A 13,593-nucleotide genomic window follows, 5' to 3' on the forward strand; every position below is an offset into this window, starting at 1 on the left:
TTTGAACAATTAAAGATAAGCAATCTGAATGTTGGAAATTGACTTTAAACAGAAGAAAGGAAGAGAAGAGAGAGAGAAGAGGGGGAATAAGAGGGGGAGAAGAAATGAACGAAGATCTACACTAACCACCTGTATTAGACTTTGAAGCTCAAGAGATTGCTACTATACTTAAATAAGGAGATGAACAATTGCAATTTAAGATGATTGATACCTCAGTCTCTCTCTCTATACCTCTTATGGAGGACTAATATGGCCAGCTGGAGATGGTTACCAGAAAATATGATTAACAGATGCTGCAAATTATGTAAATAATTCTATTGTATTATATCTCCTGTTTTTTATAAGATTTTATTAGATTTTTATTCATATTCACATACATAAAGACAATATTAGTAAAAAAGGTAAAGGTTTCCCTTGACGTAAAGTCCAGTCGAATCCGACTCTAGGGGGCGGTGCTCATCTCCGTTTCTAAGCCTTGGAGCCGGCGTTGTCATAGACACTTCCGGGTCATGTGGCCAGCATGACTCACGGAACGCCGTTACCTTCCCGCCGAAGCGGTACCAATTAATCTACTCACATTTGCATGTTTTCGAACTGCTTGGTGTGCAGGAGCTGGGATTAACAACGGGAGCTCACCCCGCCGCGCGGTTTCGAACCGCCGACCTTCCGATCGACAGCTCAGCGGTTTAACCCGCAGCGCCACTGCGTCCCTAAAGACAATATTACCCTGTAGATATTTTGAAATTTTATTAACAATATGCTGCACTAAGGGGAAGTTGAGTTTTTGTTGAAGGGCCTTTGTTCTTTAATAATTTAGAGTCAGAACAGTTCCATTTATAAAGGGACAAGACAGGGATGCCCTTTATCTCCCCTACAATGCATACTATCTGTAGAGCTGCTATTATGGAGAATCCATAATAATAAGCAGTTGCTAAACAGTGAATTTTTATGTCAACATGATGTGAATGTATATGCTGATGATATTGCGCTGTTCTTACCAACCAAAGAGCTGCCAATTATTATCCAAGAAATAAATAATTATGGAAAACTAGCAGGATTGAAAATTAACTATAAAAAAAGAAGCACTTTTAATAAATATAGGCTCTAAGATCCAGAAAGAAGTTAAGAAGCAATATGACATTAATATCTGTCAAAAGTCACTAAGATATTTAGGAATCAATATTCCAAAGAATCTCAGTAAATTAGGTGTGCTAAATTATAACCTATTGTTGCAAGCTATCAAAAAACAATTTAGAAAATTACTTAATCTCTCTATTCTGAGCAAAATAGCTGCCCTAAAATTATCAGTTTTTCCAAAATTATTATTTCTAAACTATGCCAATATATTTGAATTCTAAGATCTTGAACTCCTAGCAACAAATGTTTATAAAATTTATTTTTAATAGAAAAAGACCAACAAAAAACCTACTATTTCTGAAATTACAAAAAGCAGGTGGGGGCTTCCCAAATATACATTTATATTATACATCATTCCAACTTAGACAATTTTTATTTGGGGTGCAAAATTCAAAATATAACAAGTGGGCACAAATGGTGACTAAGTGGTTGATAAATCAAAGAACAGAATTGATACCTTTTCTGAAAGCAAGAGATATAAAATGGGTAAATCCAACATGTATTAATGAGTTTCTTGACTTCTTTTTGAGAATTTGGAAATAATGGGGGGGGGAATTAGTTCCACCTCCTTCCCCATTAATGCCAATTATGGGTCATGGCTCTTTTCCAAAAAACCTAGCAGGGCTATCCACTAATGAGTGGAGACAGCAAAACATGTTTAACCTAAGGGCTTATTTCATAAATAAGTAATTGCAGAAGGTATTTTAAAGCAGAAATTGGTATGTATCTACTTTAATTGGCTGCTAATTAAAGAAGTTTTTTTGTTAAGAATAAAATCTGTAAGAAGATAACAGTCCTCTAAAGGTCTAATACCCAAAATATATAAAATTCTGTTAGAAATGGTTGAAGTGTGTTCAACATCTCTCAAAGAAACATGGGAATCAGATTTAAGAATCAATATCTCAGACACACAATGTCTCCACTTTGGAAGAACTCCACATTACAATCTATATCAGCAAAGATCAGAGAAAATTATTTAAAAGTTATTCACAGGTGGTATTATACTCCCATACAAGTTACTAAAATTACTGGGAGGGGCTCAAATAAATATTGGAAATGTGGTAAAAGCAAAAGGTTCCTATATGCATGCATAGTGCTCTTGTGAGGTTGTGCAAAGATTCTGGAAGAAGTGATTGGTGAGATTAACAGAATGGAGAATGAAACATTTTATTATGGTCCCAAGACATGTTTACTGTCATTATTTAGTGAGACAGCTCAAAAGAACTGAAAATGTAACTGTTTGATGCATGATGCCTATAGCACATACTGGAAAAATACAGAGCCTCCATCATTAGATCTCTGGTATGAAAAATTGTGGAAGATTGTTATGGAAAAATTGATGTATAAAAGATGGGAGATGTTGGGAGATACTAGAAAAGTTACCTCTGAGTTAATTTGGGAAACAGTCATCCTTTTTGCAAAACATGAAAGGTGAAAGGTCCCCTATGCAAGCATCATGTCTGACCCTTTGCGGGGACGCTGCTTTCGTGATGTTTTCTTGGCAGACTATAGCAGGGTGGTTTGCCATTGCCTTCCCCAGTCGTCATCTTTACACTTTGCAAAACATAATAGGCCAAATTATTTTTGTTTTACCCCAGTATATTTAAAAATCGTTGTTGGAGTCTTGATCTTTTTAATGTACGTTAATTCTGCTGTAATATTTTTAAATTTTAACTGCTGTCTTTTACTCTGCTATTGTTTTTACTGTATATTTTATTGTCTATTGCCAAGTCATAATCACATTATTTGTGGTTTGATTTGTTTTCTAAGCAAAATAAAGTTAATTAAAAAAAGGAAAAAAATGTGTAAGCATTTCAAGAAAGCATGAAGCAGCAATCCACTTCAGTTGTTTTTAAATTCCTTTTATTGATGAGCATGGAATATATATGGAGACACAAAACTGCACATGCCAACTGTGATTAACATAACAGGTAAATCAGATTTAATTTGGGGGACATAGACAAAGTTAAGTACAATGTTCTTTAAAAAGATCTAAGAATCTTCTCTTTTCACACAACAGCTGGTAAAAACCCATGAGTCTTCATGCCAGGGAACTGTAGTTCCAAATATATCTGAAGGGATTTTGGTTGGAGGACAAAACAAATCCAATCCAGATTGGTCCTATGTTTCCCTTAGAAATAAATACATGGCTCTATTTTGCTATTTCTTTTTCTTTAACTCAGAGACAGGAAACTGAACTAAAAATAGAAAAAAAAATGTTGCCCAGATTGCTACTGATTAAACTAAAGGTAGGATATTGATGGAAAGACAATATGATTGGTGATCAGGTTGATGTTTACATTTTTAAATTTACTTTTCAAAAGAACCTGTAATTTGAAGATGCAAAAAGAGGAAAAGGAAAACAAAGAAGAATCAAATTCAAAGATTAAAAAAAAAATTGACAAGTGTCTTTCTCAGTTGCAAGCCTGATGAAACTGCTACATGATTGGAAGACAGCCTTAGGACAGGCTTCCAGATCCTTCAGAAAGTATGTGTGTCTGTATAATTCTCTGAAGATAATCACTGATCATGGTATCAAAAGAAGAAATGCAGTTTTCCTTGAAGGAAAGTGACGTAACTTTTCTACCTACCCATTTTTAAGGTAACTGTTCCAACTGTGCTTTTTTCCCTTGCTAAGATGCTCTCCATCCATCCTTGATTTGGTAGGAAACTATAACATTTGCTGCAACCTGGTGTAGACAGCAATGCTGAATCTTTAGAAATAGATTTCCTTAAATCTTTGCAAAGAAACTAAAGAAGCTCCTCCTCTACCAAACTGAAACTATTATGGGCCCTCTTGCAGTGACAGGTAGTTTGTATAGAGATCACATTAAAAAATACACTCAAAACTGGGTTTGACAGTAGCAGTGTGAAGGTTCAGACCTGAAATGGACTCTACTGCAAAATAAATCAGCCATTAGCCATATTAGCTGGACGTGATGGGAGTTTCAGACTAAAAGATTTGATAGGTGTGAGTTTGGAAACCCGGTATAAACTGGGTGGAGAAAATTTGTACCCCAGAATCAGTACAAACCAACACTTATGCATAATGCAATAACTGGATTATTAATGTAACAGTTTTGAGGGAAGTTGTCTGAATTTTCAGAAATTAAAGAGTGAGCAAACAAAGTCATTACCAGAGAGGAGAGAAGGGAGTCCTCATTCAGGGGCACTGATTTGCAAAACTTACTCCATTGAGTTCTGGGTAAAAAGCCTGAAGTTCACTTAGTTTAGCCACTGAGCAAAACTTTCCAAAATTCTTCAACAGCAAATCTTGGATCCCAATCTTCCCTCCATCACATGCTGCCCCTGCAGAGAGGTAGTGATCAGATTTCATATAAGGAAAATTCATAGCTTGGTTTTGAATGTGTGTTTCACATTCATGGGCATACTACACCTAAGCCACAAATATTTGGATGTTTGCTAGATGGCAGCAAAGAGATGGGGTGTTCTGTATCACTTTAGTATAATCTGGTTCAGATAGTCCTCCTTTAGTGACCACAATTGGGACCGGCAACTTAGTTGTTAAGCTGAGTGAAACCGTGACTGTACTTATGATCTTACTTCAGCTTTCCTTCGCTTTACAGACCTGTGAAGGTTGTAAATGTGAGAATTGGTCATAAAGTAACTTTTTCCTCACCATCATAACTGAATGGTTACTAAACAAGGTGGTCGCTAAATGAGGGCTACTTGTAGATATCTGAGTTGTTGCAGCCCAGATATATGCCTTCAGATACATAAAAGGTATGCTGGACCATCATAACCATAAATTCTAGTATTTACGTATTTATTTATTAAACATATTTATTTCTATGGTTGTGTAATCAAAATGATTCTCAATGGCTTACATAGAAAAATATACAATTTAAAATATACCCAGTACAAAAACTAAAAAAGCTACAGCAATGCAACAGGACATGAAAATGAAATAATTTATTATTAGTTGCTACTACTGTAATTGTTAACACTAAGCTGGTCCTACCACCTTTCTCTGTCTTACATCCACCTAACACTTGTAAGATCCAAGATTCCAACACCAGAAGACTTCCAATTTTATTTCAGACTTTAGCTGCAATAGCATCCCTTGAACTACTCCATCAATCTGTTGTTACTACTGTTATGGATGTCTGGGGGATTCCAAGACTTCCAAGAGGAATTGGATATTTGGACCCACTGCAGTCAGGATTCAGGCCAGGATATAGGCTTGATGATCAATGGCAATAATTGATCACACTTGTAAATGACCTCTGGCAGGCTCAGGATAGGATAATATATCCATCCTGGCCCTTCTTGATCTCTCAGTGGCTTTCAGTACCATTGATCATGGTGTTCTTCTGGATCAGCTGAGCAGGTTGAGAGTGGGAGGCACCGTCTTCCAAACATTCTTGCCCTTCCTCTGAGGCCACTTCCAATCAATGAGTGGAGGGGGGGAAGAGGTCCAGTTCTGGGTGCCTACTTTGCAGGATTCCACAGGGCTGAACTCTCTCCCTGCTCCTATTTAAAATCTACATGAGGTTATAGGTATATGCATACTGATGATATTCAGATGCACATCTCTACCTGGGCCACCTGAGGGATACTATTGAGGTGCTTTCCCAGCACCTGGAGGCTGTGCAGGTTTGGATCAGGAACAACCAGCTTCAGTTCAGCCCTGACAAGACTGTGGGTTTTACATCCCTGCACCCCATATCTAGTTTTGTTGTGGTTTTTGTTAATTCTGAACGGGGTTACACTTCCTCAGGCAGTTGGTGCACAATCTGGGGGATCAGTCTTGCTTGAGGAGCAGATGGCCTTTGCAGAAATACATCCTGTATGCCAATTGCGCCTATTCCTAGATTGGGATGCTTTACTCAGGCTCAGTCGCACCTTAGTCACCTCCCGATTGGACTATTATAACATGCCCTTGAAGAGCATTTGGAAGCCTTGGCAGGTCCAGAATGTAGCCACATGTGCAATATTGGGAGCACCAAGGTACCATACATCCATATAACATGACAGCTACGTGAGCTGCACTGGCTTGCAGTAAGTGTCAAAGTTCAGTTCAAGGTTTGGTTGTTACCTTTAAAGCCCTACCTAAGACCAGAATATTTGCAGGACTGCCTTTCCCTAATGGTTGTGTTTTATGGTTGGATGATGAGTCACTTGTTGAGATGGGCAGCTATAGAAATCAAACAAACAAACAGAAACTGGAAACATTTAGTCCCCCTTTTTTTAATTAAGTGATGTTTCTAGATAAATGGTTGACAGTGAGTAATTCATAACCGAGAATGGCTGTTGAAAGTGGCAAAAGGGAGGGGGAGCGGTGTGATCAATGCATGTGGTTATTCAATTATCCCTTTATCCCATTTTTTTGTGTTCTGAAACTCAGGTCTAGGCAGTGACAAGATTTAAACTTGGTCTGCTTCAGCAGCTGACCATGCCAAGGAGTGTTTCTTGCATTCTTTGTAAATTATAACATATTTTATACTTAGTATTTTGCAAGGCAGTCTTGTATGTGTGTGAAGGGGGATGTAAGCGGCAAACAATCCACTTTTTCAGAAGCCCTCCTGCTCCATGCTCCTAAGAGAAAAACAATGTAATTTGTTTGTTCTAATGTTCAGTGTTTTGATTTTTTTATCCCAGTTATTTGTGTCTTCCTTTTTAATTCTCCCAGGAAAAATGACAATTTTGGGGCTCATTTCTGGGTTGCAACAAGGATCAAGACACCTTTCAATGTCATAGATTAAAAGCTTTCTCTTGAAAGCTTTCCTTGCATGAGTGGCTGGGATTTGAACCATCTTCTCTGAGAGCTAAGTCCAATACTCTTTCCATAGAACACGGAAGAGAATGGCTCTTTCTTGTAATCTATGTCTACCCCAGCAAATGGACCTGCCTTCCGTCTGCAGTGGTGTTGTGGAGTGATGCAGCTATATATAACCAACTGTTGCTTCCACTCCTTACCTGAGTCAGCAAACTGGGCAGTCAAGTAAGTCTTCTGAAATCCATAGACATCCTGCCTCTTCCTGGCTGACAATGTTGAGTAAACACAGTCTAGAGCTTTCACACTGGGAAAAAACACAGTCCATGTTTTGGCTTCAGAATGGCCTGAATTCAGTCCATTAAAAAGCAGGTTTGTGTGTGAAAAGTTCTTAGTACTTCCTGCTCACAAACTTGCCTGATTTTGCCAAAGCAAAATATAAATGCATATTTCATACATAGCAGGTATTCTAACTATTTCACATATATATTATAACCTTCAAATCAACTCTGCAAAATAGGGAATTATTTTTAACTGTGAACCATACAAGCAGATATGAATCAATCTGTGGTATTTGTGGTCATAAGAAGATTTGAATCCAAGATGCCCTGCTTCATATTTCTGTCCTTGCTGGGTATGTTTCCCCTTTTTTTCTTCATTCCCTTAAAGGAACCTTTTTCAGAGTGGGTAGAAGCCTCTTGTATGAATACTGGATCATATTTTTAAATATTCTATTAGGACTGCAGGATTTTTTTGTGAAGCACCACAGTTGACTTTTGAGTGGTGAAGGCCACACTCCAAAACATAGTAGGGGATCCAGGCAAAGGCTAAATTTAATTTATTTCCATTTCCATTTAATTAAAATTAAACATGATTATTCTCTGATTTAATAGCTTTTTCCCACTGCCATTTTTAAAGCTGGCAACAATTATGAGTTCTCTGCAGGCTTTAACTGAACACTTTTAATTTCTATCTTCTTTCACTCCAAAAAGTAGAGGCGTCTCAGAAGTGGCTTGCGATTAAAGCCCCATTCCTTTTTTTACAAGTATTGCTTCTGTAAAAGAGGTCAGGATCGTAGATGCCATCTTGACTTTTTGACCTCCTGTCTCATTGGCAGCCCTGGTTATAGACTTTGGTTATGAGCCTAATCAATTGTTTTTAGGCTACAATAACCACAGTCATCCAGGTTCAATAAAAGAAGATTGTGGCCTTTATTTTCCTCCTTACTTGGAAGTTACTCAGATGCCTCTTCTGAGCCTCAAAAAGCAAGGGCTGAACTGGTCAGGGAAAGCATAGCAGACTGACCTGTGCTTCCTGGAAGAATGTGAAGATCAAACTGCCTTGGGTTTTTGTTTGTTTGTAATCACCCCTTTTAGAATTTTTATGATATTGTTTGGAGTTTTCAGCAGGTGCTCCAAATACATATTAAGATATTCACTGCGCTTTTATAAATCATTAAACTGTTTTGGGTTTCCTCCTGAAATAAGCAGGATGAAAACACTGAAGTTGACATGAACAGAAAAAGATTGATAACTTAAATCATTGTTTAATGAGAGACCTGCATCTCCTGAACTATGTTTTGCAGCTTCTGGAGCCTCCAAGACTATTCTCTGAATTGTGGAAGCATGTTTGCTAAAAACCAAGATGCCATGGATCCACTGCACAGCTTACCAAACTGGCTTAATATTTTTCCAGGAAGCAGAGAGACCCCTCCAACCTTCTCCCAGATGGAAGATGTCAGCCCTTGTGTGTGACACAAGCAACCATTTTATCTCATCTTTACTCTCTTCCACAAAGTTAAAGGTAGTCTCAGAAATCAGAAGAGCCATAATGGTGGTTTGGACTATAGACCATCTAATTCAGCCTTTGTCTCCCCTAGAAGAAAAGAGACTTTTCTTCTGTTAGTCCTGAGGCTCCCTGTTCTTGAGTTCTAAATTAAGGAGGAAAAGAGAAAACCTTTCCCTCTTTCTCTCCACACATTCTCTGGGCCACGCGTGATTTTATATACCTCTATCACTCCCCCTTTTGAAACCAATAAGAATATAAAGTGCGTCCAAAATGTTGCTCTCTCCTGCTGTAAATCTCACAGGGGTGAAAGGGACTCAAGCCAAGGTCATCAAGTACGTACATTGTTTGGTAATATGGACAGGACATATCCAGTGGCAGCAGTTCCAGCATGGTTCCATTGATACCTGGCAGCAAGAAGTCAAGTCTCTGCAGCCATCCACCCACATCTTTCAAGGAAAGAGCCGACATTCGGGGAAAGTTGATCTCTGCTGATAACATCAGCAGAGCATCCCTGATATTGGTGTTGCTCAGCAAATCATGATTCTAGAGGAAGAAGTAGGAGATAGCAAAAGCTATATTTGTTCAGGATAGGCAATATCTTTAGGGTAGGATGAGAGAGATCAGTGAAGAATTTAACATAATTTCACATGTTTCAAAACCAATGAAAAATCTGGTGAATTTTGAATGTTTCAAATAAATTAGCTAGAGAAAAATAGGCATAAAGTGTAGGAGAAAACTGCCCAAAGGTCAGGGTAGGCAATCTGGTACTGAAATTAACCATTTTCCCCCCAGCATATTTTGACCCAGAACTAGTTATAAGAAGATTTCTCTCCAGTTGGTTTCCTGACCCTTATAAAGATTATTTTAGTGATAAAAGAATTTAAATGGGATGCTAGCTTGCTACAAGTGTATAAAGCATCAGATTTATTCCCAATAATGCTTTTGGCTTCTATGTAGGCTCTGCAAGGATTCTTAGAAAAGCTGGTGAAGGGCTGCAGACCAATACTTGGTTAGAAAGTATGCCCACCTCCCCACAAAGAACAAGGTAAGCTGGGGTGGTAGAGAACATTCTAGAGGGTTAGATGGTGGGATCAGGAATAGAGGGACAAACAAGGCAAGATGGCACTGCAATTGAAGCCCCCCTCTAACCAAGATGGCAGTCATGGCATCACTATCATTGCTTCCACTACAGTGTCATGACTGGTATATTACCTGTTTTGACACATGCACACGCACCTCTGGGGTAGGACAGATGGCAGAGTGGAATTCCCTACTTGGCTTCTGAGAAATTGGCTCTTTCTGACCGCACATACCCACCACTGTACCATTTTGCGAGAATCCTTATGACATGCTCTCAAAATGCCAAATCTGCCCATTTAGTCCAAAGGTTGCCAATGCAACCCCAGAGTCTGTGTTAAAAGGGACAGGCAAGCATTGATATGAAACCTGACTCTCAGACCAGCTGGTTTTTTCATTTGCTCTTTCTCCTAAGTGGGCTTTTCCATAATGTAAACCTGACCAACTTTCTAGGCAGCCATCTCACCCAGTTTCAAAACCTCCCCAGAAATAGATGTGGCTGTGAACTTCTGTTGTTTAACTGCAGTGCTATGAACGTCCTCTCATCCCAGCACACTACCTCAATGTGGCAGCCATGCAATAGAAGTGGGTACTCTAACTTTGGACACCAGGTTGTATGGGACAGCTCATATGGCCAAAAAATGGCTGCTGACCTTCATCACAAAGGGATTGAACTCATCCAAATAAGTGCCAAGGAACTGGTCTGCATCTGCTTTCTTCCTGATGGTCTGGAAGATGTGTTTCATGGCTGAAGTGGTGTAAATGGTATGGCTTTGAACTGACAGCTCAGCCAAGGCTCTTGCTGAGAACAGGTCCAAGGAATCTGACTATATTTAGAAAAGCAGAACAAGTGAGATGGCGCTCAGGCTTGGGATCCTGTCAGCCCTACAAGGTAGACCACAGTACGTAATCAATGGCATATATCTCGGGACTACTTTTATTGTAAGGCTATAGTAACAGAATCTTGCAAGTCTGAATGAGCTTGCCCCTGCCTTACTTCCTTTTTCTTTGAACTAGGGAAGGGCTTGTCTGAGATTTTTTCTCTGACAAGTTAGATTCTTGGCCTGGGCTCAAGCCCTGCTTATTTAACCCTTGATCATGGCTCTTTTTCCTGTCCTTTAAGGACTTTCCTGATGATCTTCCATCCAGATCTAAGTAGGTTCAACCCTATACAGGTGTGTCAGTATAAGCTGAGGTTGGTTAGGTGCTGCCATCTGCTTGATGAACTCTGCTCAAATCCAGTAAAATACTTCATATAGTAGGATCACAAGAACAGTTTTCTATTGAAGCACTGTTTTTATTGGTAATCTTGAAACTGCCACAAGATCCTTCACTGCTCTTGCAGGCACAGGTGGCTAAGCATGGCATCTAGGCTAGTGAATGGACTCTGGAAGAAGGTACACAAATCTCCATCCCTTCCCTGCCAGGCCCTAACAGACTACTATAAATTTTTTGCAAGCTAAAACTTGGAGAAGGAGCTTATTTGCAAGCCTGCTTGACCTCATTGTCCCTAGACTGTGAAGAGAACCCAAGGATAAGGATTCCTTGTCTGTAATCTTAAAATACTTCAGCAGAACTGGGGAGGGATGGTTGAATTCTGAAGACTACTTTTGAGTGAGATCAGCTTAGAAGTGAACGTCCTTAACTTCTTTTATTGCCAAAAATGAGGAACCAAGTTTAGACTCCCCCAGACCACAAAGTTCTCACCCCACGGAAGTTGCTTTTCAGTGCAGTGAAGTCCAAGTATGAGCCATAAATGGTGAAGGGTCCAAAAAATCTTGCCAACCACTGTCTGTCTGTGGAGATATCTTGAGTACAGGCAGAGCCTGTGGCAAAGAGAAAGCAGTGAGGAATCCAGAGTCTTGTAGGGGCCTCTAATGGGGCAGCTGTTCATCGCACCAGATAATCACTAACATCTAACTTGCCACACTGTTGGATCTTAGCCAGCAAAACAAGGGAATGGAAGCACCTGTTATTTGCAAGATCCCAGGATAAAGAAGATAGGATTAAAGAACGCTAGAGTCGGGGACAAAAACTTTTCAAAATTCTTGAGGGCAGCACCTGTTTGCTTAGTAGATCAGAACATAGCTCCTGCAAAGTCACCATAGGAAGAATGGCATTGACTTGACATTAATGCCATTACTTGGCATTAACCTAAACCAAGGATGGGGCACCTGTTTCTCCCAATTTTGGCACCTTCCAGCTGTGTGGATTTCAACTCTCAGCATTCTGCTGGCAGCATGGCCATTGCTGAGAATTCTGAGAATTGAAACTTACCAGAGATGAGTGCTATAAGGACAGTAGTGCTATAATCTTGTTGTTGTTACTGAACTAGAAGTCCCAGTATCCTTCCCTCACCACTGGCTAAGCTAGAATGGCTGCTCACAGTTCTGGTCAAGAAACACTTGAACGTCGTTGCTGTATTTAACTCCCCTGCTTAGTTGAACAGACTCTAACTCCCCCATTGCCCGTCCCAGCACTGACACCTCTGGATCCAGAGAAAGCTGCAGTCAACCAGTTCCTCTTTCCAGATGCTGAACTTGTTACATCATAGCGGAATTCCTTGTACCCTTTTGCTGCTTTGATGGCAGACTGAGGGGAGATTCAGACATTTCTCACATTGGAAGTCCTTTGAGATCACCTTCAGGGGTAAGAGTTCTGTCTAGAAATGTGCAAAACATTTGGCGCATAAACTTTCTGGCACAGAAGAGTTGATTGTGGTGCAGAGACATCCATGCGGGTTGTAAAGAAGTCAATGTGGCAGGCAGAATTGCCTGACTGCAGCCCCACCCCTTTGCCCAAAAAGAACAGGTGGGACTTCACTTGTACAGTCATGGCTGCCATCTTGACTTTTTTTACTCCCTTGGATGCCCCTCTTTTGGTGGTTTCTACCTAAATTGGAACGTATGTGTTTTTGAAGTTTAGCTCCATATAAGGAAAGAAGTGGGAGGGTTTCATTCCACGTATGAACCAGAATGACAGAAGTGATTCATGGAGGGTGGGAGAAGAATAGCAAAAATCCAATGGTTGGAACTTTGTTGCCGATGGTGCGTGCAGATTTTGGCAGCAACAGTGATGACTGAGAGTGGGGCAGGAGTGACGTGGGAAAGCTGATGCACAGTTTCTGCAGAGGAAAAGAGCAGAAGACAAGCTCAACCTTATTTTCCTAACCCTACATATTCACTCCTGGGTCACCCAAGATTTTATTTTCACTGAACCACAGACCAAGGACTGCTTGGTTGAAACTTCAAGAAAGGAGTTTCAAATTGCAGATTTTTGGTAGCAAGAGCTGTTGGGCAGTAGAAGAGTCAACCTTTAGCCCTCAGAACCTTTTGTAGGAGGTTTCAAAGGAGGGTGGATGGACTCTTGCACTGAGCAGGGGCTTGAATCAGAAGATCCACAGGAGTCTTTAAAACTTATACAGTGAGCAATTTAAAAAGCAGCAACATTTAAAAACAGCTGACAGATACCATCACCCATCCAGAATCTGAAACTGTGCATTCCATTTGGTTTAATGATAAACATTTGGTTCCCTTCAATCAGAGCATCTTTGATAGTGACCTCGGGGATCTCTGATATTTAGAGAATAAAAAGCTTTATATCTGGAAGGTTGAGTGGATCATATATTTGTTTATTCACCTGAATTTTGTACTTGGAAATGGAGAACCCGCTTTATAAAATAAAATATATCTTCAGGATTTTCAAATGTGCTGTTGCCATGGTGGTCCTTTAAAGTGTTCACTCTGCAAAATCATGAAGGAAAAGTTATTTTCTTTGCATTTGAATGTAAATATATCTAATTTTGCCATTCTGAACCAATACACAAATTGAAAGGCAACTATTGTTTGAAATGC

General features: G+C 39.7%; 1 protein-coding gene across 3 annotated transcripts in view; it reads right to left on the minus strand.

The window, feature by feature from the left end:
- LOC134505234 (uncharacterized) overlaps positions 1-13,593 on the minus strand; it is a 100,858-nt gene that overhangs the window by 25,726 nt on the left and 61,539 nt on the right. The window contains exons 21-26 of one of the 3 annotated variants that reach the window (XM_063314846.1): positions 13,379-13,482; positions 11,447-11,565; positions 10,393-10,566; positions 9,003-9,205; positions 7,078-7,181; positions 4,328-4,446 (exon numbers count right to left, since the gene is read on the minus strand). In XM_063314846.1, coding sequence (XP_063170916.1) covers positions 4,328-4,446; positions 7,078-7,181; positions 9,003-9,205; positions 10,393-10,566; positions 11,447-11,565; positions 13,379-13,482 — 823 coding nt within the window. Of the gene's footprint in view, positions 1-4,327; positions 4,447-7,077; positions 7,182-9,002; positions 9,206-10,392; positions 10,567-11,446; positions 11,566-13,378; positions 13,483-13,593 lie in introns of those variants that run through there. The other 2 variants (XM_063314847.1, XM_063314848.1) reach the window with 2 other exon arrangements.

This window comes from Candoia aspera, chromosome 14, assembly GCF_035149785.1.
Source record: "Candoia aspera isolate rCanAsp1 chromosome 14, rCanAsp1.hap2, whole genome shotgun sequence".
Lineage (NCBI taxonomy): Eukaryota > Metazoa > Chordata > Lepidosauria > Squamata > Boidae > Candoia > Candoia aspera.